General features: G+C 35.6%; 1 protein-coding gene across 4 annotated transcripts in view; it reads right to left on the bottom strand.

The window, feature by feature from the left end:
* Positions 1 to 22: 22 nt before the first annotated feature.
* The window catches only part of ACTR6 (actin related protein 6), a 29963-nt gene continuing 2109 nt past the window's right edge, over positions 23 to 27876 (bottom strand). Inside the window, exons 3-11 of one of the 4 annotated variants that reach the window (XM_077111751.1) lie at positions 27796 to 27864; positions 26832 to 26955; positions 24704 to 24839; positions 24558 to 24614; positions 11181 to 11279; positions 11020 to 11098; positions 5670 to 5841; positions 3414 to 3552; positions 23 to 1477 (exon numbers count right to left, since the gene is read on the bottom strand). In XM_077111751.1, the coding sequence (XP_076967866.1) occupies positions 1348 to 1477; positions 3414 to 3552; positions 5670 to 5841; positions 11020 to 11098; positions 11181 to 11279; positions 24558 to 24614; positions 24704 to 24839; positions 26832 to 26955; positions 27796 to 27864 (1005 nt within the window). In that variant the 3' untranslated portion in view covers positions 23 to 1347. Of the gene's footprint in view, positions 1478 to 1505; positions 2073 to 3413; positions 3553 to 5669; positions 5842 to 11019; positions 11099 to 11180; positions 11280 to 24557; positions 24615 to 24703; positions 24840 to 26831; positions 26956 to 27795; positions 27865 to 27876 lie in introns of those variants that run through there. The other 3 variants (XM_077111752.1, XM_077111754.1, XM_077111755.1) reach the window with 3 other exon arrangements.

The following is a 27876-nucleotide window of genomic DNA, read 5'->3' as shown; positions in this document are numbered from 1 at the left end:
TACTCCTCATTTTTATTTGTCAATGTGTATTTTATTTCCAAACAAGGACTATGAAGATTCCTTGTCATTAAACATTGTTTTAAACTAGTTTAGGACTGATACATCAGAATAAAAAGTATCTGTGTGTTATAACTGGTAATTCAAATTTTCATAAAAATTGAATACATATTTATATATAAAAAAGTTTTATTTTATTGACATGTACAAATTATAAAATTCTAAATTACAATTGCTAACTTCATAGCACTGTATATTTATTCAGATTGAACTTTTAAGTTTTCTTAGTTTATTCCCTACTGTTTCCTTATTACTCCTTTCTCAGGTTCATTGTCATATTACAAGATTATATCCTTAAGCAATTCTTTCAGAAGATCTGTGAGTGGTCCTTTTCAGTCCTTGCCTATTCAAAATGTTTTATTTTACCCCAGGCTTGAACGCTAGTTTGACTAGATACTTTAGATTCTCTTGCTCAATATCTGTTCCCACTTCCTTCTAGCATGTCTTCCTAAACTACTTTCCTGCTCCCTTGTAGCCAGCATTTTAGATGTGATTTATGGTCCACCATTCATATGCACTTTATGAAACTTAAATTTGGAGGTAAGTGGTGAGAGAGACAGGTATAAGGTATCCATTTTACTGATATGGATCCTCAGAGATCCTGAGTTAAAACTACCCAACAAAACCATTCTTCAGAAACTGCCTGAGTTAAGTGTTTCTTGTTTTAAGTTGCTAAATTTTGGGGTGATTTGTTATGCAGCAATAAGTAATAGAGACAGTAAGTGCCAAAAAAATAGTGATCAGAAACCCATTAATAAATTGACTTGTCTCTACCTTTACTCTTAGTAAAAAATAAACACATACACATAATATTACCCTCTCCAACTTTAGTATGTACAAACAAGAGTGACAATTGTTAAAATAAAATATTTAGTTCTAAAAGACTGAAATCACATCAGCCTGAAAACACTTACCCAATTACTAGTCATAGTTGCACAAAACTATCTTCTAAGGAAAACTAGCCAGTAAGACAGTTAAGTTTGTGCTTTCAGCTATAAAGACAATCTTAAAATGCATTCTTTCTTTCCTCTAATGATAGCTAAACTACTCTCAGCAACAGTTTAAGCATCGTTATTGGTAGTCCAGCTCTTAATGAAAAAGGGGCTGAGTTACAGTTTACTCTAATAACCCAGTGGGTCATCTTTGAAACAGAGCCATGGAGCAAAAGTATTTACACAAAGTTGAGACTTTATCTTAGAATGAAAGGTAACACAGGTCCCTAATCTCTTAAGAAAAATAAATTAAAACTTTCAGTCACCAACAGTCAAGATTTTCATTCAGAAATGTTTCTTAAATATCAAATTTTTCTTCACAGATGCTATGTCCATTTTCTTCATAATCTTCTCTTGTTACCACCATATCTTCAAAATCATCATTCTCTGATATCAATTTTCCACCTTCCCAGGAATAAGTAATAGGGCTGAAAATAAATGAACTCTGATGAGTTTACAGAACTGAAATACTTGAACAGTAATTAGAAACTGAAATTTGGCACTCTCTACACAATCAGATTTAAAAGGAAATCACGTAAGGTCTGGAAATAATCAGTTGTCTGAGGAAGCTCACAGAGAAAGGACCTCAGTCATCACTACAAACCGCAAGGCTTCATTCTCCCCCTCCAGGCCCTGACTACATGGACCTTTTACTTCTCATAAGAAAACAAACAGATATCAAAAGATGCCCTCAAGGGTAAACACTGTCAGAACTGAATCTAAATTCTACATGTGGCAAAGATACATTATCTCACTAGTCCTCACAGCAACCCGAGACAGCTGTTACAACTTCCATTTTATAGATAAGGAAAACGAGGTTCAGAGATGTTAAGTCTGGAACTAGGATTTAATCTTTTATTTTTTTTGCATGGACAGGCACTGGGAATTGAACCCGGGTCTCCGGCATGGCAGGCGAGAACTCTGCCTGCTGAGCCATTGTGGCCCGCCCAGGATTTAATCTTGAACTGTTTTCACAGTCTGTACTTTTGCCATTACACTGTGTTGCCGCCAATATGTGAAACACTGAGAAAAGATAATATTCAATAAACAATTACATGGAAGGACACACACAATAAGTAAAATTATGTACAAAAAACATTAAATTTGGTTTTTCAATCCACAACTAAGATAACAGTATATGCTCTGATTCAACTCTATTTCTACTGTTACTATCCCCCAAATTCTGTTTCAAATTTGAAAAGCAGTAAAGAAAAAATTAATCAATAAATGTTTTCCTTATGTAGGTATTGCATTTTCTAATATTTTAAAAAAAGATTTTAAAAAGCGATAGGTACACAGTAAATATCTGTTGAATAAAGAATAAAAACTATTTCTATGGACGCCTTGGCCTATAATGTATGCATGATTTACACTCAGAATGCAGGATGAAAATCCAATATACTTGACACTTAAAAAACTGTAAGTGTGTAAGTGTACAGAGGAACACTAACCCTGATACAGTTACTTCAATAACTAACAACTGTTTGTTCTTTTAACTGAGAGCTATAAAAGAAAGTGATAGAGATGAAGGCCTTCAATTAACTAGTGATTGTGAAAAATTCTACATAAGTTTTAAAACAAAAATCCAGGATTAAGAGTCAGGTATTTGGGGTCTTTCTTGGCAACTCTGCCACTAGATGAGTGGCAGGTTGTTTGGATGTTTATTAGAGCCCCTGACTAAAGGTAAAGAGAACAGGGTTTTAGTTTGGTCACTGCGAATAACCTACCCTGATGTCTTGGCCAGGTCACAGGCCCTCATTTCTTTATTTACAAAGTAAGAATGCTGAACAGGATGTCCTGTTAGCCCTTCTTACAGCTCTAAACTTCTTCCTTAATTTCTTTAAAGTAGAAATGATAGTAACTGCTTTTTCTCATAAAACAGGATGGGGAGTAGATATAAAAACTGAATTTCAAAAAAAGGACTAAATAGAAAAGTTCATTAGAAAGCTTTTAGAATTAAAAAAATTACAAAACAACTTAAGACTTGACATTACATATCTTAATGGTTCAATTCTTAAATTTATATTTTTGACAGAAACTGTCAAGAAATGACGTGTCTCAGATAAATCAAATAAATACATCTGTACATATCTCTTAGGAATGGTGACTGATTTATTATATGGAAATGATCTTATTATGTTAACTAAGCACCCATTATGTACCAATCATGGTGGGCAGTTTATATACTTTGTTCCATTTAATTTGCTAAAATGTAAGATTTATCATTTCCATTTCACAGAAAAGGAAAATGAGGATCCAACAGATGAAATAAACCTGCCAAAAGGCTTACAACTTAAGTCTGCTGACAGAGCACCTTATCTACAAAATGACTTCCATGATATTTCTGTAAAAGCCAAAACTTACTTTTCAGGCAGTACAACAGAAACATCATAATCTGTTGGAGTGAGACACCGAACTTCTGAATAAACCCGATCTCTAAATCCTGGGAAAAGGGAATTTCCACCCGTCAAAACAATGTTTTTAAAAAAATGTGGCTGCATTTCTGTAAAAGGAAAAAAAAGAAGAGAAGAATAAGGGAAATAGGAAATCTGTTTATTTTTTTGGAAAGAGGGGCATAGAGGATTAGGTAAGAAGCAAACAGGATTCAGCAATCTCACTTATAGGTATAGAAAAAATCGAAAGCAGGAACCTGAATAGATACTTGCAATTGATCTTCACAGCAGCATTACTCACAACTGCCAAAAGACGGGAGAAGCCCAAGTGTCCACCAACAGAAAAATGGATAAACAAAATGTGGCATATACATAAAATGTAGTATTATTCAGCTGTAAAAAGGACTGAAATCCTGATAGATGTGACAACATGGATAAACCTTGAAAAAATCACGTTGAGTGAAACAAGCCAAACACAGAAGGACAAATATTATGAGCTCACTGATATGACCTAATTAGAAGCAGCAAATTCCCAGAGTCAGAAACTAGAAAACAGGTTACCAGGTGCCAAGTTGAGGCTTGGGAATAGGGAGTTAATGCTTAACTGGTACAGACCACAGTTAACAACAGTATCTTAATAGTCTTTCACCAACAGTAACAAATGTACCAAACCAACACTATGGGTCAACAACGGGGATAAGAGGCATGGGAGGATTTGGGTTTTCTTTTTATTTCTTTTCTGGAGTAATGAAAATGTTCTAAAATTGGTGAAGGTGATGTATGCACAACTATGTGATGATTTTGTCAGCCATCGATTGTAGACTTCAGATTGGTATGTATAGTGTGTGAAAATATTTAATTAAAATTGTATTTAAAAAATATACAGAGTGGGCAGAGCGACGGTGGCCCAGTGGCAGAATTTGCACCTGCCATACTGGAGACCAGGGTTTGATTTCTGGTGCCTGTCCAAGAAAAAAAAAGACAAAAGTTTAGTAAAAAAATATACAGAGTTCCAATTTGGAAAAATGGAAATATTTTGGTATTGTGTAGTGGTGTTGGTAGCATAATATTGAGACCATAATTAATAGTACAGAAACATATATTTGAAAGTGGTTAAAAGGGGAAATTTTGTGCTATATATATGGTAATAGAATAAAATTAAAAAAAAATTTCATGGAACTGCACTACACAAACAGTGAACCGCAAGTTAAACCACGGATTACAGTTCATAGTCCAATTATAAAAATGTGTAACAGATGTGCCACGCCAGTGGGAGCAGGAATAGGGTAGTATATAGGAATTCTCTATTTTCTGCATGATTGTTCTGCAGACAGAACAATCTGAACAACCCACACTTCTCTAAGAAAAAAAAGAGTGCATTATTTAAAAAAAGAAGCCTAAGTACCAATGAGAAATCCATCAGAAATCAGCATGTACATTAACATCTCATGCGTCTGTTCACCAAAACAAGTACAAATTATAAATTATATCAAGTATAAATTCCCCTTATACTGACGCTGAGTTTCATGACATGATGTGAAATTAAAGCAGTTTAATATATATATTAAACATAATATATATATAAAATGTATATATTATGATGGTAACTTTATAAAAAATGTGAAATTAATATGAAAATTGCTGTGAAAGAATAATGTCAAGGCAACAGCATTGTGTGATTTTCTTTTACATCCGTTTTTTTCAAATGGGAGGAAAGCACAGTGCATGTGCTATGTCTTCTCCAACGCCTGGGCTGTTCCCAGTGAACCAGGAGAACACTTTGAACACATACAAATACTCCAATTCTCTAGAACATTATTTAGTAAAATCATGCTTCAGGAGAATCCAGAAGTTACTCGCAAGCACCACACCTTCCGTTTCATTACTTTTCTTGTACGTTAGTCCAAATATAACAGAGAATGAGCCAGTCTCATCAAAGCTAAGAACCATTAAATTCTTAAATTATAAGTTTTTTATTTGGTTCAAATTAAAACCTTCCATAATATACATGGCAAATTAATACCCGTGATAAGGCAAATTTCTTCAAATTTATATTGACCATAGTTCCTGGGACCAATAAAAAATTATTAAACTGCACTATGGGATTCAGAAATCTCTGCAAATAAAAAATAGGTTCCATTTACCTGAAAAGATAATTTATTTTCAAACTTATGATTTTTTAAAATTATTACTATTCCTCAATATTTTATTGTAAATATTTATGTACCTTCAGGTAAGTTCTGAATTGAATAGACAATAGCTTCTGGAATTCCCATTTCTTGAATGCCTATATCAGAAGGATTAAATAGTATTTCTGGAACAGCAAATCTCTCATTGGCCAGGCGAAGAATCTGTTCCCCAGATTTATATTTTCCACTTAACACCATCTCTTCCCTTGGCTTAAGGAAAAATAAGACAAAAAATTTAAGCTACATTATCTGCTCACATGACTAATTTTAAGTAGTAATACATACTAATATTGTAATCATGTTCTTAGAGGTTTCAGGATTCTGAAATTTAGAAAAGCATGGCTGAAGTCACACAAATAACGAATGACCACCTCTAATCAGGGTTTGCCTCCAAGGATAATCCAGCTTTTTACACAGAGAAAGGAAGAAGAGAGAGAAGAGAGGAGTGGGAATTTTATAATCTACCTATAATAGTTTATTGATTCTAGTTTTTGGAGAACAGAGATAATCCAGCTTTTTACACAGAGAAAGGAAGAAGAGAGAGAAGAGAGGAGTGGGAATTTTATAATCTACCTATAATAGTTTATTGATTCTAGTTTTTGGAGAACAGAGAACATATTCTAAGTAAAAACATTGGCTTTTCTTGTGTTCCTGCCAGTACCCACTCACTCCCTACGCAGGATGCTTATGGGTCCCCGAGGCTCTGTTCGCAAAGCAGGAGTCCTCCTTTACACTGGGCAAAAATCTCACACCTTTACATTATTTTAATATTTACTCAATTTCTTTTAACAATATCAGTTTCTAGATGGCTTAAGCAAATATAAAGAGTTTATCTTTGAAACGACCTTGTGATTCTACCTGTGTTTGAGGCTCACGTACACCACACACAAATTTCAAACCACCACCACTCACATTGTCTCGTTACTTGTCTTCTACTGGCCCACCCATCCTGAGCCACTTCCTTTACAGGCCAGAAAACAAAATCTCCTTCAACACACTAGTCGCTAAAATAATGGTCCCTCTCAATTTTACTAAGAACCATCAGCTCCTACTTACTACATTCAGGTATGGACAGTCATTTATTTTATTCTATAAATGCAGTTTTCTTCCTGGAACAGAGTATATCTCAATATATTTCTTAAGTATAATTTATACTTATTTATATAAGATATTGAAAATATATGCAAAGAAATATTTACAATTTTAATAATTGTTAAAGGGCAATGACAGGGGAGATAAGGGGTGTACAGGATGTTTTGGGTTTTCTTTTTTTTTTTGAGTATTGAAATGTTCTAAAATTGACTGTGGTAATGAATGCACAACTATGTGATGATACTGTGAGCCACTGATTATATACTTTGGATGGACTCTACGGTGTGTGAATGTATCTTAATAAAACTGCATTTTCAAAAAAGAGCAATGTATATAAAGAGTATTTAATATATCAGGTCTCAGTTTACTCAGAGAGGCTTTCCTGACTCCCTGCCACTGTTCTCTAATATTCCCCATATGCTTCACCATCACATATCTACTCCCAGCACAGCAGCTTGTACTGTACATAGTAAGGTTTCAATAAATTCTTGAATAGTGGCATGTAAGCCAACAGTAAGGCACTCATTGTACAAGGCATTTTACATACATTATCCCACTGAACTCTCACAGAACTCTGTATGACAGGCGTATTTCCTTTAATCAATGATGCAACTGAGGCTCAGCAAGTTTACACGACCCAGCCAAGGTCATTCACCTAATACTAGACCCGAAGTACTTACAAAACAGTCCTCCCTACACTGCCGCTCTTGACCTGGGTATGAATGATTCAGGTCTCTATTATTGGGGAATTCCACGGTCAAAACATTATTTTAAAATAAAAACTCCCTGAAAATTACACGATATTTACAATAGTCTGGGAATAACAAGAAAAAGTATAAATCACTGTTATTCCAATTAAACTATTGCTACAGTGACAAAGTGAAGAAAATCTTCCTTCCCAGATGAAGTATTATTCCTTCTCAGGCAGAATGGAGAATAGTTCCTATAAATTTACAAATTCATAAAAAACTGATATTGGCTTGAGTTTAAAGGATACTACTTATTTTGCCAACACCGAGAATAACCCGAGACAGATACAGATGCTGAGAATTTCAGTTGACAAAGCATTAAAGCTTATCTAGACCGCAGCCCTGGTTTCACAGACCGTGTGACTGACCCAGTCAAAGATCTAACTGGTGGAGAAGGCCAGAACTAGGCAGCCTGGACGAATGCAGCGGAGAGCCATCATCCTTCCATGGGGTCCAGCCCCACAAGCAGTCTCTGCTCTGTTTTAAACACAGACAAGGAAAGGAGTTTACAAGTGTCTGGGAGCTGCTACCTGAGTCCACGCACGTCCTCATCACTACTGCACGGCCCTCATACACGAAATACCAGCACCATTAACAAAATGGTCAGCTTAAATGACAAGGATCTGAAGAAAGTGGTGGTCACTAATTACGATGTGAATTTTCTCAATTTAGGTCAGTTATCATCTCTGTGATAGGAAATAAAATTGGTATTTTTTATCAGTTGTAATCAGTAATGATATTATGGACCTCGTTATTACTATCATTAGCCTCAGAAAATAAAGATTCTGACTTTTTCCTAAATATTAAAAATATTTTTGAATAAACAATATCAAAATCCAAATTTCAGCAATGTTTTAAGTATAAAAGCTCTCAAATAAGGCTAAATAAAATTCTTTTCATTTAATGTAGTGCTACTTATCTAATTCATAAATATTTATCAGCTCATCAGAGGGGTTGCATTTTAGATAATAAAAATATTTAATCAATGAATAAAACTATTAAAGAAACTCAAAATAATTACATTTTAGGACTAATCTTAACATACACAAAATGTAATGGTTTGTAAATCCTAAAAATGATTAAAATATGGATTTTGAATAAAGTGCAACTTTAACATTAAATGATATTAATTAAAAGTTAAGATTAAACCATTATTTTTGAGATGAGCATTTGCTATAAGGGTCCATGACCTGGGAGTCCAATCCTGCTCACCCTGTGCACTCACTCACGTGCGTGTTATACTAAGAACAGGTAGCTCCTGAATGAGGTGCTGTTTTAAGCAGATGCTGTTCTCAAGGTCAAGGGCCAATGAAAGAGAATAGCTGCTAACAATCTATGTGGCTTTTGCCTTTTTTTCTCCAAAGATGGTCAGTTGGGGGAACAATCACCTCTACTGGCTCATTCTTGTTTGAGAAGTGGTTTACAATTTGGCAAAGAAGAAAATGGCAGAATTTAGAAGATGATGCCAAATAAACAGAGAGCTTGTAATTTCCAAAGCAGGAGAGAAACACATCTTAGAAGTGAGAAAGATTCGTAATTTTGAAACATAGCTGACCATCCAATCACCTGGAAGTCATTTTCTTTCCCCTTTTTTTTTAAGTGGAGACCATACCAGGTCTCATTTCAAATTTATTGACTCAGAATTTCCAGGGACAGGAACTAAGAACATTGAAGACTTTTTTTAAGGGCTGCTGATGATGGGTCAGGTTTATTCTCCAGCCCTGTAGAACCCCAGATTACTTTGCCACTATTAATTCTAAAGAGTGTCTATCATAAATTCTACACAAGGTGTGTTATATCACTGGCATCACAAGACGATGATCAAATGTGCCTAATTAAAGAAGCTTCGTGACTAAATATCTGGGACAGTTTTCTTGTCTTAAAAAAAAGCAGAAAAAAAAAAAAAAAACAAACGCTTTCCATATTCTAACTAGCATTTAGGCTTCTGCAGTTTCTCTCCCCCAGATTCATGCCCAGACAATGTGATGCCTTCATCTGGTCCAGTGTCCATTTTTGAAAGCCAGCCTCGATCCTTCCTTGGGGAACCGTTTCTAAGGATGTTGCAGGATGACTGCAATTTTGTAAGGCCCCAGGTAGCCTACTGTGAATTCTGATTTGTATTTCATCTCAATAACACAGCCCTTCTTTTTTTTAAATTTCAGGCATACAATGAAGTATAGATAATGATATAAGACCCATGTACTCACCAACTAGAATGGTGCAACTTTATGGATTAATATTCCTTCCCATTACCCTTTCTAATTTGGTGTTTTATTTTGTTTTTTAATTTGGTGTTTAATTTTAAGTGTTATATTCTTACTTCTTTCATATGTATATATTCCTCAACAATAACAAAGCAAACCACTACCACATAAATCACTGCTTTAGAGTAAAACTATACATATCTTTCTGAAACTTGCTTTTAATATAAATACTATTATTTATCAGAGTTATCCATGCTGATCCTGTGGCTCTTGTTTAACTACTGATTGTTATTTTATGATATGAATATAACACTAATCTTCTTCTATTAGTGGACATTTAAGTTGTTCCCAATTTTTCACTGTTTTAAAGTATATTGCAATGAACAGTATCATAAATATCTCCTTTTGCAAATGTTGCTTATATTGCTAACCAAAGATCTGTAACATCCTGACAGTCCTCAACAAGCCAGTAACTAGAAGGGACAAACTTCATATTTACCTGAACACAGAACTGACAGTTTGTACGAGCTGAGTGAGATAAGGAGAAATTATTTTGACATCCAAGATAAACTGCTTACAAACACTTTAGAAAGTACACTGGATTTTACCCTTTCCAACTGAACACATCAGATCAAACTTGAGTAAAACCTGGCCTGGGATTAGTGTGATGGTTTGGAGCTGTATGTGCTCCAGAAATACAGGTTATTAAACTTAACCCATTCCCTTGGGTGTGACCTTTTGATGTGGTTACTTCAGTTAAAGGGTGACCCAACCCAATCAGAATGGGCCCTAATCCTGTTATGGGAATCCATTAAAAGCAGAATGAAATTCAGACACTGAAGGAAAAGCCACAGAGGAAGCACCCAGAAGCTGAAAGCCAGTCCTGGGGACAAAAGCACTGCCTTGATGAGGCCTTGATTGAACTTTCATTTAGCCTCAACACTGTGACCAAAAAATCCCCATTGTTTAAGCCATCCCTTTGCAAGGTATTTGCTTGAGCAAAACAGTCAGCTATATCAATACTTTTCACAACAGGAAAATAAGTAACTTCTAACTGGATTTAAATTAATCCTAAGTAAAGAAAGAAATATCAACTATAACATAGTAGCGATACTATTTATCTACAGATTTGTCCCAAGTGCTATCATTTGGCTGAGAGTTCTTTTTCTAAGTAAATTTAGTGAGAAATTTATTTTTCTACACACTTGTGCCTGGAGAAATGGCCACCAGGAAAGCAGTCATGAACCACACTCCACAAAGCTGCCAATCCCAGCCAGATGTGAGATGCTTTTCACATCTGACTGATCATTTGAAGAAATATCATTAAAGATTTTTAAAATTACCTTACAAAAGCCCTTTTTAATTGTACTGAAATCAGGCAAAACATAGTCTATCATTACTGTATTTTCTTCTCCTTTCAACCTGGAAAATAAAAAATATTTTAAGTAGAGGTGACATCACCCAAGCTTCAACCTCCCAATTCTCAGATTACAATTGTACATACTTTGCAATATCCATGTCTCTATAAAAATCCTGAGACACATAGCATACATCTTCTTTTACTTGGTTAATTACATGTGTTTCATCCATAACATGTAGCTGCCTAGACAGAAATAAAAAGTATAAAATTTGAAATGGAAAAAAAATGAAATATAGCTTACAATTATCACAAATATATTTTTCTAAAATTAAATTTTCATGTAGCTGACTTTTTGGAATATTAAACTCTTGAATGTGTAAAATACTTTAAACTTTAAAAAGCACTCTCACTTCCATTATTTTATTTAATCCCCGTCTTATCATTCCAAGGGCAGGTGTCAGTCTAATTTTTAGGTAAGAATCTGAAAACAGATGAGTCCCTTTCAAAATGGAAAGGTTTAATTAAAGAGCAAACATTTTTTCCCAACCACTCTGAATAGAATCTTGAGTATAAAAGCACTATTAAGTTAGCACACAGTCCTTGGCACAGATAGTTGTGCTAATTTGAAACTGTTATGTACCTCAGAAAAGCCGTGTTTTCTTCTTAATCCAATCTTGCGGGGGTAGACCTATTCTTTAGGGTGGAACCTTTTATTAGACTGTTTCCACGGAGATGTGACCCACCCAATTGTGGATGTGACCTTTTGATTAGATGGAGATGTGACTGCCCATTCAGGGTGGGTCTTGATTAGTTTACTGGAGTTCTTTAAAAGGGGAGACATTTTGGAGAAAGCATAGTCGCTTCAGAGGTGACACAGATGCAGATATTTGGAAATGCTTGCAGTGCAGACAACAAGATGCTCGGAGAGCCATTAGAAACCAGAGCTCAGCAGACATCGCCATTGTGCCTTTCCATATGCTAAGCAAACCCAAAAAATGCTAAGCAAGCTCAAACACGAAGAGGGCAAATGGTAGGTAAGTGATGAATCCAGAGTTTGCTCCAGTGTAGCCAAGTCAGTACCCCAAGTTGCTCAGAGAGGAACCACTGGAATCAGAAACTGGAAGCAACAGAACTGTGAACAAGGACCAGCAGACACCAGCCATGTGTGTTCCCAAGTGACAGACATCAACCTTTTTTCAGAGTCAAGGAATCCTCTGGATGCCTTAAGTGTGGACATTTTTAAGGCCTCAGAACTGTAAACTTGGAACTTAATAAATCCCCTTTATAAAAACCGATCTACTTCTAGTATACTGCATTCTAGAACCTTTACCAAACTAAAACAATGTTTAAGTAATATTTGATGAATGAATCAAGGAAATCACAGGCTACCTGTAGAAAATAAAGATGTTTGAAAACAAAAACATATGAGGTTATGTTTTTGAGTATTTTTCTCTGCACTTAGATTTTATTACATACTACTTTTATTTTTTTGTTTTGAACTCAACATTATCTCAAGAAAATTTTATTTCATAGTCTTTAAGATGATTTTTTTGAAGAAATAAACAAATGAAAATCTAAAAAAAAAACTTTTTACTGACATAATAGCCAATCAGATCTATTATCTGATGTTAATGTATGATCTATTATGTTATGTTAACGCAGATTTATTAATATGCATGTATGAGTTTTCCCAGTGTTAGAAGTTTAGATATGGAAGGAAAGGCCCAAGTATACTGAGAAGCGTGGGCTTTTGAATCAAGAGACCTAGGTCTGAATAATAACTAAGTAATCAGGTTACTTTACCTCTAGGACTTAAACTCTTCAACTGTGAAAGGTAAAAAGACAGAACCATAAGAAGCAGGGGACTCCACTTCTCTAAAGTGTCTATCTAACACAGTCCCCATACTCAATACAAAAAAACATCATCACCGTGTCTATCTTTTTGCTTTTATTATAACATACATGTTCACAGACATCACACTTCTTCTCTTCTAAAATGTGCCACTGTACTAAGAAAAAAATGCTGTGAATTAAAATATGACACAATTCTAAGGTATCATCAACTCGAAGATTCATTCCAATTTCAGAGGTTAAAAGAAGAAAAAAGGACAACTTGAATCAGTGAGATGACTATCTCTTTGTTAACTGATAGCCTGAGACACAGAATATGAAATATTTTTAGTCTTTTGATATACTGCTAAATTGTTTACCAGAAAAGTCATACCAAATTATGCTCTTATCAGCCATGAATGCGTAAGTGTCCATATGCAAATATCCAGCATCATCTTTTCAAAAAAATTCTATTAATTTGAATTGTGAAAATGGCATTTTAAGTTGCATTTCTCTAATAGGAAGTATGTGCCATAAGGGACAGAACTTTTTGTCTATTTTGTTCACTGATGTATCCCAAACTCCTAAACTAATGTTCAATAAATACTTCCTAAATTTATAATACAAGTGCATATTATTTTTTTAATATTTAAGTATTATCCATTTACATCCTTGGACTGTATGGAACTCTCAGAAAATTACTATTTGAGCCACTGACATTTGTTTTCTGAGAATTTTCTAATCGTTTTATACTGGGTGTGCTGGTTGAAAGGATATATGTCCCCTAGAAAAGCCATGTTTTAATCTAAATCCCATTTCATAAAGGCAGAATAATCCCTATTCAATAGTGAATGTTTGAAACTGTAATCAGATCATCTCGCTGGAGATGTGATCAAATCAAGAGTGGTTGTTAAACTGGATTAGATGACATGTCTCCACCCATTTGGGTGGGTCTTGATGAGTTTCTGGAGTCCCATAAAAGAGGAAACATTCTGGAGAATGAAAGAGATTTGGAGAGAGCGGAGAATGCTGCAGCATTACAAAGCAGAGAGTCCACGAGCCAGTGACCTTTGGAGGTGAGGAAGGAAAATGCTTCCTGGGGAGCTTCATGAAACAGGAAGCCAGGAGAAGAAGCTAGCAGACGATGCCGAGTTGCCATGTACCCTTACAGATGAGAGATGAACCCTGTGTTCACCATGTGCCATTCCAGATGAGAGAGAAACCCTGACTATGTTTGCCATGTACCCTTCAGGTGAGAAAGAAACCCTGACCTTCACTGGCCTTCTTGAATCAAGGTATCTTTCCCTGGATGCCTTAGATTGGAGATTTCTATAGACTTGCTTTAACTGGGACATTTTCTCAGCCTTAGAACTATAAACTAGCAACTTATAAATTCCCCTTTTAAAAAGCCATTCTGTTTCTGGTATATTGCATTCTGGAAGCTAGCAAACTAGAACACTGGGGTACTGTTTTCTTTATAGATTGGTTAAGAGCTCTTAATACATTAAGACAAATACGACATTCTGTACCATATTTGTGTCACATTTATTTCTCAGAGTTATGTTTACCTTAGTTTTTGTTTATAAAGGTTTTATATGCACATAAGTTTTAAAATTTTAATATAGTAAAATATATATCTCTTGCACAGTTAATAATTACCACTTCAGTTAAATTCTTCTGGTTTTGTTTAAGACTAAATCCGTTTAAACTTTAGTGAGGCAAAATAAAATTTTAATTTTCTATTTCTTAAATAGTCAACTTTGCAGAATAAGTATTCCCCTCCTTGGTATCTGAAGCTTTCTTTAGTGTTATCTTGTTTTTTGTTTTTTTTTTTGTCTTAAATATAGATTTGATTCACAATATCCTCACATAGTTGTATATTCATCACCATGATCATTTCTTAGAACATGTGCATCAATTCAGAAAAAAAAAATTCATACCTACCATATTCCTTACCCCTCCCCTCCCTTTCATTGATCAGTAGCATTTCAATCTACTAAATTTACTTTAGCATTTGTTCCCCCTATTATTTATTTATTTTTAATCCATATGCTTTACTCTTCTGTTGATAAGGTAGATAAAAGGAGCATCAGACACAAGGTTTTCACAATCACACAGTCACATTGTGAAAGCTTTATAATTATACAATCATCTTCAAGAAAACATGGCTACTGGAACACAGCTCTACATATTTAGGCAGTTCCCTCCAGACTCTCCACTACATCTTGAACAACAAGGTGATATCTACTTAATGCATAAGAATAACCTCCAGGATAACCTCTTGACTCTGTTTGGAATCTCTCAGTCATTGACATTTATTTTGTCTCATTTCACTCTTCTCCCTTTTGGTCGAGAAGGTTTTCTCAATCCCTTGATGCTGAGTCCTAGCTCATTCTAGGATTTCTGTCCCACGTTGTCAGGAGGGTCCAAACCCCTGGGAGTCATGTCCCATGTAGAGAGAGGGAGGGCAGTGAGTTTGCTTGTCATGTTGGCTGAGAGAGAAAGGCCACGTTTGAGCAACAAAAGAGGTTCTCTGGAGGTGACTCATAGGCCTAACTTTAAGTAGGCATAGTCCGTCCTTTGCGGGGTTAAGTTTTATATAAGCAAACCCAAAGATTGGGGGCTCAGCCTATTGCTTTGTTGTCCCCACATCTTGTGAGAATATCAAGAATTTTCCACTTGGGGAAGCTGAATTTTACCACTTACTCGCCATTCCCCCCAAGGGGTTTTTCTTCACCATTCAAATCACTCTAGGATTTATTGGGGCATCACTCTGGACAAACCTACGAAATCTCGTGCCCTACTCAAGCAACAAAAGAGCAACAAAAGAGGTTCTCTTTGGGGTGATTCTTAGGCCTAATTTTAAGTAGGCTTGACCTATCCTTTGTGGGGTTAAGTTTCATATGAACAAACCCCAAGACTGGGGGCTCAGCCTATAGCTTTGGTTGTCCACACTGCTTGTGAGAATATCAAGAATTCAACTTGGGGACATTGAGTTTTTCCCCATTCTCACCATTCTTTGCAAATACTTTGCAAATACTTCTCCACTCACTGATCAGATCACTCGGATTCATCAGGGCATCACTCTGGACAAACCAACAAAATCTCATGTCCTACCCAAAGTTCCACGTACTTAAGGTGTTCAACCAACTATCTATATAAGTTATATTAGCAGACGCACCAGTCAAAATATAAATTTGTACAAAATTAACATTTTTGCTTTAGTCTCACACGTTTAAATTTTAAAATATTAATTACCATCTATTTTCAGCACCCTGCAGTAATGACATTCCTTTGTTCTTCCTCATGCAAAAACATTTTTGAAATTTGTACATTTAGTCACTATCATTATACACTCTAGGCATTCGTAGATTATACCATCTCAGTCTTTATCGTCTATCTTTCTTTGTGATTTCATTTATCCCCCCAGCCCTCTTCCCTCTATCATTCTCACATTCAGCTTCATTCAGTGTTTTAACATAATTGTATTATAGTTAGGTAATATTGTGCTGTTCATTTTTGAGTTTTTATATTCAGTCCTGTTGCACAGTCTGTATCCCTTCAGCTCCAATTACCCAATATCTACACTATTTCTATCTCCTTATGGTCTCTGCTACCAACAGAAATTTTCCAAGTTCATTCACTAATGTCAGTTCGGATCAGTGAGACCGTATGGCATTTGTCCTTTTGTTTCTGGCTAATCTCACTCAGCATAATATCCTTAAGGTCCACCCATGTTATCACATACTACATAACTTATTCTGTCTTACAGCTGCATATTTCATCGTATGTATATACCACAGCTAGTTTAACCACTCACCTGTTGATGGACATTTTGGCTGTTTCCATATCTTTGCAATTGTAAATAATGCTGCTATAAACATTGGTTTGCAAATGTCCGTTTGTGTCCTTGCCCTCATGTCCTCTGAGACCTAGCAATGGTATTGCTGGGTCATATGACAATTCTATACTTAGCTTCCTGAGGAACCGCCAAAATGTTTTCCACAGCAGTTGTACCATTTAACATTCCCACGAACAGTGGATAAGTGTGCCTCTTTCTCCACATCCTCTCCAGCACTTGCCATTTTCTGTTTTATTGATAATGGCCATTCTGGTGGGTGTGAGATGATATCTCATTGTGGTTTTGATTTGCATTTCCCTAATAGCCAGGGAAGTTGAGCATCTTTTCATGTGCCTTTTGGCCAATTGTATTTCCTCTTCTGAAAAGTGTCTGTTCAAGTCTTTTGCCCATTTTGTAATTGGGTTGTTTGTTTTTTTGTTGTTGAGTTGAACAATCTCTTTATATATTCTGGATATTAGACCTTTATCTGATATGTTGTTTCCAAATATTGTCTCCCATTGTGTAGGCTGCCTTTTACTTTCTTGACAAAGTTCTTTGATGCACAAAAGTATTTAATTTTGAGGAGTTCCCATTTACTTATTTTTTTCTTCAATGCTCGTGCTTTGGATGTAAGATCTAGGAAATCATTTCCTATTAAAAGATTTATAAGATATTTCCCTACATTTTCTTCTAACACTTTTATGGTCTTGGATCTTATGTTTAGGTCTTTAATCCATTTTGAATTAATTTTTGTATAGGATGTGAGATATGGATCCTCTTTCATGCTTTTGCATGTGGATATCCAGTTTTCCAGGCACCATTTATTGAAGTGACTGTTCTGTCCCAGGTGAGTTGGCTTGACTGTCTTATCAAAGATCAGTTGTCCATAGATGAGAGGGTCTGCACCTGAACAGTATTCGATTCCATTGGTCTGTATATCTTTATGCAGGACCATGCTGTTTTGACCACTGTAGCTTAATAACATGCCTTAAAGTCATGAGATCTCTGACTTCATCTTTCTTTCTCAAGATATTTTTAGCGGGCGGGCCACGGTAGCTCAGCAGGCAAGAATGCTTGCCTGCCATGCCAGAGGACCCAGGTTCGTTTCCCAGTGCCTGCCCATGTTAAAAAAAAAAAAAGATATTTTTAGATGTTTGGGGCACCCTGCCCTTCTAGATAAATTTGGCTATTGGTTTTTCTATTTTTGGGATTTTAATTGGTATTGCATTGAATTTGTAAATCAATTTAGGTAGAATTGACATCTTACCTATATTTAGTATTGCAATCCACGAACACGGTATACCCTTCCACTTATTTAGGTCTTCTGTGATTTCTTTTGACTATTTCTTGTAGTTTTCTTCGTATAGGTCTTTTGTATCTTTAGTTAAATTTATTCCTAAATATTTTATTCTTTTGGTTGCAGTTGTAAATGGAATCTTTTTCTTGATTTCCCCTTTGGATTGTTCACTACTAATGTATAGAAACACTACAGATTTATGAGTGTTGATCTTGTAACCTGCCACTTTGCTGTGCTCATTTATTATTAGCTCTAGTATTTTGCTGCAGATTTTTTGGAGTTTTTGACATATAGTATCATATCATCTGCAACAGTGAGAGTTTTATTCCTTTCTTTCCAATTTTGATGCCTTGTATTTCTCTTTCTTGTCTAATTGCTCTGGCTAGACCTTCCAACACATTGTTGAATAACAATGGTGATAGTGGACATCCTTGTCTTGTTCCTGAACTTAGGGGGAAATTTTTCAGTTTTTCCCCATTGAGGACGATGTCAGCTGTGGGTTTTTCAAATATTTCCTTTATCGTGTTGAAGAAGTTCCCTTCTATTCCTATCCAAAGTATAGTATTCCTATACTTTGAAGTATTTTCAGTAAGAACAGATGTTGAATTTTGTCAAATGACTTTACTGCATTAATCGAGATGATTAAGTGGTTTTTCTGCTTTGATTTGTTGATAGGTGTATTACATTGATTTTCTTATGTTGAACCATCCTTGCATACCTGGGATGAATCCTACTTGGTCACGGTGTATAATTCTTTTAATGTGCTGCTGGATTAGATCTACAGGAATTTTGTTGAGGATTTTTGCATCTATATTCATTAGAGAGACTGGTTTGTAGTTTTATTTTCTTGTAATATCTTTGTATGGCTTTGGAGTGAAGATGATTTGGCTTCGTAGGATGAATTAGGTAGCTTTCCCTTCTCTTCAATTTTTTTGAAGAGTTTGAGCAGGATTGGTACTAATTCTTTCTGGAATGTTTGGTAGAATTCACATGTGAAGCCATCTGGTCCTGGACTTTTCTTTTTGGGGACCTTCTGAATGACTGATTCAATTTCTTTACTTGTGATTGATTTGTTGAGGTCGTCTATTTCCTGAGTCAATGTTGGTTGTTCATGCCTTTCTAGGAAGTTGTTCATTTAATCTACATTGTCGAGTTTATTAGCATAAAGTTGTTTATAGGGTCCTCTTATTACTTCCTTTATTTCTGCAGGGTACAGGGTCAGTGGTTATATCTTCTCTTCCATTTCTGATTTTATTTATTTGCATCCTGTCTGTTCTTCTTTTTGTCAACCTTGCTAAGGGTCCATCAATCTTATTGATTTTCTCAAAGAACCAACTTCTGGGTTTGCCGATTTTCTCAATTGTTTTCAAGTTATCAATTTCATTTATTTCTCTCTAATCTTCATCATTTCTTTCCTTCAGTTGTTTCGGGGTTAGTTTGCTGTTCTTTCTCTAGTTCTTTCAAGTGGACAGTTAATTCCTCAATTTTGCTCTTTCTTCTTCTTCTTTTTTTTTTGTGTGTGAGAATATCAAGAATTCTCCACTTGGATAAGCTGAATTTTCCCCCTTTCTCATCATTTCCCCCAAGGGGACTTTGCAAATACTTTTTTATTCACTGTTCAAATCACTCTGGGACTTACCGTGGCATCACTCTGGACAAACATACAAAATCTCATGCCCTGCTCAAGGTTCCATGTACTTATGGTGTTCAAGTAAGCTGTCCATATAAGTTATATTAGGAAATGCACTAGTCAAAACACAAATTTTTTTTTTTGATATAGGCATTTAGGGCAATAAATTTCCCTCTTAGCACTGTCTTTGCTGCATCCCATAAATTTTGATAAGTTGTGTTTTCATTTTCATTTGCCTCAAGATATTTACTGACTTTTCTTGTAACTTCTTCCTTGACCCACTGGTTAAGAATGTGTTGTTGAGCCTCCATGTATTTGTGAATTTTCTGGCACTCTGCATATTATTGATTTCCAACTTCGTTCCTTTATGATCTGAGAAAGTGTTTTGTATGATTTCAATTTTTTAAATTATGGAGACTTGCTTTGTGACCCAGTATATGGTATATTCTTGAGAGTGATTCATGAGCACTTGAGAAAAATGTGTATCCTGCTGTTGTAGGGTACAATGTTCTATAAATGTCTATTAAGTCTAGCTCATTTATTGTAGTATTCAAATTCTCTGCTTCTTTACTGATCCTCTGCCCAGATGCTCTGTCCATTGATGAGAAAGGGGAATTGAAGTCTCCAATTGTTATGGTAGATGTGTCTATTTCTGTTTTCAGTGTTTGCCTCATGTATTTTGGAGCATTCTGGCTTGGTAAATAAATACTTACAATTGTTTTTTCTTCTTGTTGAACTGTTCCTTTTATTAATACATAGTGTCCTTGTCTCTTTTAACTGTTTTACATTTGAAGTATAATTTGTTGGATATTAGTATAGCTTCTCTTGCTCTTTTGTGATTGTTATTTGCATGAAATATCTTTTCCCAACCTTTCACTTTCAATTTACGTTTATCCTTGGGTCTAAGATGCATTTCCTTTAGAGAGCATATAGATGGGTCCTGTTTTTCAATCCATTCTGCCAGTTCATGTCTTCTGATTGGAGAGTTTAATTCATTAACATTTAATGTTATTACTGTACAGCAGTACTTTCTTCTACCATTTTGCCTTTTGGATTTTATATGTCATATCTAATTTTTCTTCTTTTTACCTTTACTGATAGTCTTCATTTCTACACTCTACTCCACACCTCTGTCTCCTGTCTTTTCCTATCTGTCTCTAGTGCTCCCTTTAGTATTTCTTGCAGAGCTGCTCTCTTGGTTACAAATTCAGTGATTTTTTGCCTGAAAAGTTTTAATTTCCCCCTCATTTTTGAAGACAATTTTGCTGGATATAGAATTCTTGGTTGTCAGCTTTTCTCTTTTAGTAACTTAAATATATCATCCCACTGTCTTCTCACCTCCATAGTTTCTGTGGAGATATCTACGCATATCTGATTGGGCTTCCCGTGTATGTGATTGTGCTGGTTTAAAAGGATGTATGTCCCCTAGAAAAGCCATGTTTTAATCAAAATCCCATTTCCTAAACATAGAATAATCCCTATTCAATACTGTATGTTTGAAACTGTAATCAGATCATCTCCCTGGATGATGTGATTTAGTCAAGAGTGGTTGTCAAACTGGATTAGGTGACGACATGTCTCCACTCATTTGGGTGGGTCTTGATTGGTTTACTGGAGTCCTATAAAAGAGGAAACAATTTTGAGAAAGAGATTCAGAGAGAGCAGAGCAGAATGACATAGCCACGAGAAGCAGAGAGTCCACAAGCCAGTGACCTCTGAAGATGAAGAAAGAACATGCATCCTGGGTAGCTTCATGAAACAGGAAGCCAGGAGAAGAAGCTAGCAGATGATGCCATGCTCGCCATGTGACCTTCCAGATGAGAGAAGAACCATGACTGTGTTCACCATGTGCCTTCTTGGATGAGAGAGAAACCCTGAACTTCATTGGCCTTCTTGAACCAAGGTATCTTTCCCTGGATGGATGCCTTTGATTGGACATTTCTATAGACTTGTTCTAACTGGGACATCTTCTCAGCCTTAGAACCGTAAACTAGCAAGTTCTTAAATTCCCCATTTTAAAAGCCATCCTGATTCTGGTATATTGCATTCCAGCAGCTAGCAAACTAGAACAGTGTTGGACTGCTTTTCTCCTGTTGTTTTCAAGATTCTCTCTCTTTGACATCTGACATTCTGATTACTAAATATCTTGGACTATGTTTATTTAGATCTATTCTGTTTGGGTACGCTACACTTCTTGGCTCTGTAATTTGACGTCTTTCATTAGAGTTGGGAAATTTTCAGTGATAATTTCCTCCACTGGTGTTTCTCCTCCTCTTCCCTTCTCTTCTCCTTCTGGGATATCCACAACATGTATATTTGTGCGCTTCATTTTGTCATTCAATTTCCTGAGTCCCTGCTCATATTTTTCCATTCTTTTCCCTATATTTTCTTTTGCTTGTTGGATTTCAGATGTTCAGTTCTTGGAATTGGAGTGTTCTCCAATTCACTAATCTTATCTTCTGCCTCTTGAAATCTAACATTGTAGGTTTCATTGTTCTTTTTTCATCTCTTCTACTGTGCTTTCATTCCCGAAAGTTCTGTGACTTGTTTTTTCAGGCTTTCAATTTGTTTTTGTTCATTCCTTGCCTTATTTATATCCTCTCTCAATTCATCGACTTGAATTTTGATGAGGTTTTCCACATCTGTTTGAACATTCTGAATTGTTTCAGCTCCTGTATCTCATTTGAATTGTTGGTTTGTTCCTTTGACTGGGCCATATTTTCAGTTTTCTTAGTGTGATTTGTTATTTTTTGCTCGTGTCTAAACATTTAATTACCTTAATTCGTCTATTCTGGAGATTGTTTTCACTTTTTTTTACTTAGGATTTTCTTGCTAGATGACTTTGTTGTCTATCTATTCTTTGACATTCAGTTCAGGTTATTCTGAACCTCTAGCTTAGGTATTGTTTAATAGATCAGAATTTTTCAGTTCTTGTTTTCTTGTTTTTTGCCCTGCCTGGATGGTGCCTTTCCCCCCACCCCCTTAGGTCTACTTAAGTATTACAGACCCCGGCCAGATTTTTCCAGACCTAACTGGCCTCCTCTAAGGAAGAAAGTGTCACCTGCATCATTTTCCCCGAGGGCGAGACCCAGCAGATTTAAAGGCTTTTCCTATGAAGCCTCTGGACTCTATGCTTTTCCTATTCTGCCCAGTATGTGGCCCTTTTCTGCCTGCGGTTCCCACCTGCATAACGTGATGCAGCACCTTTAACTTCAGCAGATTCTCCCTGCTGGGGGTGTGGTTGAGATAGAGGAGAGTTTGTAATCTGGCTTTAATCATTTCAGTCTTCCAGACCCTGGGGTCTGAATTCCTTGAGGGAGGGAATCCATCTCAACTGGCCCCAACCCTCTGCTGGGGAAGGCACAGTCTCCAAACAAACACTCAAACAAGCTCAATTCTGCCTATGCCTGGGGCAGCTGGAACCTGAAAAGCCTTGCAGGGTCCTGGGTGGGCTCTCAGCCAATCCAGCTTGTCCAGACTGGGGTGCACTGTTTGTCCAGTCACTAACATTGCCCCAGCAGTTGTTTTGTACCGTTTCTGGCTATTTACTAGCTGCTCTGGAGAACAAACTAAATCCCACACCTCACTAAGCCACCATCTTGGCCCGATCTTCTGTAACATTCTTGAAATGACAAAGCTGTGGCGATGGGGCACAGATTAGTGGTTGCCACAGGAACCACTGGGATGGGGTGTGGGAGTAAACATGCAGCGGTAGCACAAGGGGTCCCTTTGTGGTGATGGTATAATTCAGTATCTTGATTGTGCTGGGGTTTATATGAACCTATAAGGGATAAAACTTCACAGAATCACATGCACACAAATGAATGCATGTAAAAAAAAGGTGAGAACTGAATAAGGACTGTAGACTAGTTAATAGCATTTTACTAGGGTCAGTTTGACGCTGTAATACAATTATTTATCACTAAATGTAATGGGATTCTATGTACTAATTTTGTAATATCCTCTGGGTCTATAATTATATCAAAATAAAAAGTTGATTTAAAGAAGTACCAGGGTTCAGGGGGATGGGAGGCTGGAGGAGCAGAGTTTCTTTTGGGGATAATGACAGCGTTCTAAAATCCATTGTGGTGATGGATGCATAACCCTGTAAATATACTAAAAGTCATTGAGTTGTATGCTTGGGTGAACCACAGCATATGTAAACTATGAAAATGTTTAAAAAAAAGGAATGGTACATCTAACAGAAGAAAGAAGGAAAGTGGGGGGGAAGTAGAAGGAAGAGTGGATCCATGTATTTTCTTAGCTAGCACAGAGGCACTGACAGTATCACAATGTCCAATATTAATGGAGCAAGAGATTGAGATTTCAGAATTCTTTTTACAATTTTTAATACGACAAAGCTGAAATTAATAACATAAAATTTAGGAAGCAGGAAAAGAGTTGTGAGGTGGCTAAATGTACTTACAAAGCTAAAAATGAAAAATTAATACAGTTCAACTATTATACTTTCTTTGAAGTAGAACTGAAGTGAAGGCCACAGAAAAGGGAAAATTTATCTTTCCTTTAGACCCTTTTTTCCTTCTTTGTATTTTGAATGTACCTTATCATGTACATGCACAACACTTAGAATTTAAAAAAATTATTAATTAAACTACTCTCAAATAATTACTGAATATATTACAGTAACAGTGCAAAAGTCAAACAAATTTAAATATTTCACACTTGTTTTTATTAACTAGAATTTGGAAATGTCCTTTTAGTAGGCAATATCATTTTTTATGCTAGAAAACTTTCCAATTTGAACATTATTAGTATTTATATATTTGATATATATAAATTACATTATAATATAGAATTGTCTCTTAGAGTTACAGCTAAAGGTAAGGAATAATTTTATATTACTTTAAAAAGTTCATCCCCTACCCCCTTCCTCCCAATCAAACAAAGCTGACTAAGTTTTACCTGTAAGAAATGATCTCCTTTAGATGATTGGTTAAGAGCTTTCCTCCCACATTTATTCTAAAAAGAGAGAATTCAAATTTGGTTCAGTTATCATATATTTCATTCAGATTCATCAAAGAAATACAATTAAAATTAGAGCAACTCACCGAATAATTGCCTCCTTTTTCTTTTTACTTCTACAGTAAGGAACAATATGTGTAAAGGAATATCCACTATCTACAATGATACAGCACAATTCAGAAGGATTATCTCGGAAATACCTATGTGCACTGAGAGCCCCAGCTGCAAAAAAGAAAAAGAAAGAAAGAGGAAAAATAACACATTAAACAAATGAAGAGCATTAATATAAAGAAATTAAGAAAGGTAACAAACTGAGGCAAGCACAAGGACAAAAGTTTTCCCTTTATTTATAGGAAAAATGCTTATCTGAAATAATATAAAAAAAGACAAATAAAAACAAACAAAAAAATAAAATAAAATAATATGCATGATTGTCACAACATCTTGGCAATGTTAAACTTGAAAATATCACTTATAACGTAAAAATAAAGCAAAACAAAAACATCCCACTTATGTAGTAAATATGATACAAGGAAAAAACAGTGATCAATTTTTAAAGGTAAATTTTCATTTTATAACTGACAATAATTTACTATAACAGGACTAATTTTGACTAGGGATTTATTATATGCCAGGTTCTATTCTAAGCTCTACATGAGGAGTGCACCTGATTTAAACCTCACAAGCCCATTTACAGATGAGGAAACTGAGGCACACAAGTTTAACATGCCCAAGGTTACACAATGAGGAAGTGGCAGAGCCAGGACTGAAACTCAGGCAGTGTGGCTCTAAAGTAGGATTTCTCCGTTTTGGAATTGCTGACATTTTGGACCTGAGGATCTTTGTGGCTGGAGGCTGTCTCATGCATTGTAGGACGTTCAGCAGCATCTGGGGCTCTTCCCAAGTAGAGATACCACAAACGTCTCTAGTCACTGCCAAATGTCTCTGAGGGCAAGAGGTCTCCTGGTTGAGCACTGCTGTTCTAGAAACTGTGGTCTTAACCATTATATTATAAGGTCACTTACATAGCCTTAAATTCTTTTGCAAGCTAAATATTTGAAGAAAGGTTACAGAATGTCATGTAATACACTTGGTTTTAGAATATATTTACAGGTTGTTTTTCCTCAAATCAGCAACCCGAGCTATTAACATTATTTCCAACAATAATAACAGCAATAGTGTGCTGGTTTGAAAGGATGCATATCCCCTAGAAAAGCCATATTTTAATCTAAATCCCATTTCGTAAATACAGAATAATCCCTATTCAATACTGTATGCTTGAATCTGTAATTAGATCATCTCCCTGGGGATGTAACCCAATCAAGAGTGGTTGTTAAGTTGGATTGGGGGAAATACATCTCCACCCATTTGGACTGGGGGAAATATATCTCCACCCACCTTAGGTGGGTCTTGATTGGTTTCTGGAATCCTATAAGAGAGGGAACATTTTGGAGAAAGAAAGAGATCCAGAGAGCAATTCAGAGGAGAACAACATAAACATGAGAAGCAGAGTCCACCAGCCAGGGACCTTTGGAGATGAAGAAGGAAAATGCCTCCCAGGGAGCTTCATGAAACAGGAACCCAGGAGAAGCTAGCAGATGACGTCGTGTTCGCCATGTGCCCTTCCAGATGAGAGAGGAACCTTGACCGTGTTCACCATGTGCCTTTCCAGATGAGAGAGAAACTCTATGTTCGCCATGTGCCCTTCCACTTGAAAGAGAAAACCTGAACTTCATCGGCCTTCTTGAATCAAGGTATCTTTCCCTGGATGCCTTAAATCGGACATTTCTATAGACTTGTTTTAACTGGGACATTTTCTCAGCCTTAGAACTATAAACTAGCAACTTATAAATTCCCCTTTTTAAAAGCCATTCTGTTTCTGGTATATTGCATTCCCGCAGCTAGCAAACTAGAACAAATAGTCAACAGACCAATAACAGAAAAGGTAACTACCTCAGAAACTATAATTTTTCAGAGATTAGAAACATGTGAATAGTAACTTAATTAAGGAGCAATATTACATTAACAAACCGATCAAGTGAAAGGGGTCTGACTAGATCATCTCTCAAAGGGTCCACCTAGTTTTAAAATTTCATCTTTTATTTTCTTCAAATCTAAAAGGATGTCACCCACTGCTGCGGGATGTCAAGGACTTCTTTACCCTATTCATATGCATATTCACGCAACTTAATCTCAGTGGAAACTTTAACTCACCATTTACTCTTAATACTGCTTGGAATTGATATTCTTCAAACAGGATTTCATTCATTGATTCTTGAATTGAAGTGAAGTTAAAATATGGTTCCGTGATAATAATATTAGTATCTAAAAAATCAACCTACATGAGAAAACAAATTCCAATGAGTGTTGTAATTTGTAGTGATAATTAGAAACATTTAATATATATATAATACATAAATATATATTATGAGATAGGTTTTATTATGATCTCCATTTAAAAGATGAGCAAACTGAGGCACAGAAGGGCTGAATAAACTATTACGGTTCATACAGCTTATTACTGGCATAATTAGGATTTGAACCTGGGAAACTAAATTGCCTAATAGTTATAACAGCAAATCCATGCATTAAACTATTATGCAATTTGATCTCTCAATCAGAGCATTAATAAAATGATACCATCAAATTGTCTAAAGAAACTATGCAAAAGTAATGTATGATATAACTACAAGTATTAGGGCTGTTACTTTGTTTTTAAAAGAAAAAGGGGAAGCAGCTTTAGGATATTTAAAGTTTACAGAATTCTCTTTCACACATTCTTGAGGAGCGTTAAAACTTGAACATTCTTTTATATACCTATAGTCAGGCTACAGACATTTAAAATAAAAATTCTCACATCATAATGTTCACATATTCAACTAGGTAGCCAGAACTATTTCACTGTGAAAATAAAAATGAGATAGAGAATTGATCTAAGAATAGTATTAGAAACCTGAAGTAAAATTTTAATCTTGAGTTTCACACAGACTATCTCTATTAAACTTCCATTTCCATTGCAGAATGGAATTCTGCTCAAAGCTAGGCATAGTAAATTAGAGCGATGAAAATAGTAACCAGAAATAGATCCGTAAGTCTATAAATCTTAAAACCTAAGTTCTCATTTTTCATTTGAATAAGACATGGAAATAGAATTTGAATACATACTCCGATTTGTTACCTGATACATTTCTTTTCCAAAAAGGTAATCCCAAACTTGTCTTTGAACATCCCAGTTCACCAAGTACCCCTAAAAATTTTT

Source organism: Tamandua tetradactyla, chromosome 7 (genome assembly GCF_023851605.1).
Source record: "Tamandua tetradactyla isolate mTamTet1 chromosome 7, mTamTet1.pri, whole genome shotgun sequence".
In the NCBI taxonomy this organism is placed as follows: domain Eukaryota; kingdom Metazoa; phylum Chordata; class Mammalia; order Pilosa; family Myrmecophagidae; genus Tamandua; species Tamandua tetradactyla.
This window is presented reverse-complemented; position numbering and strand designations above follow the sequence as displayed.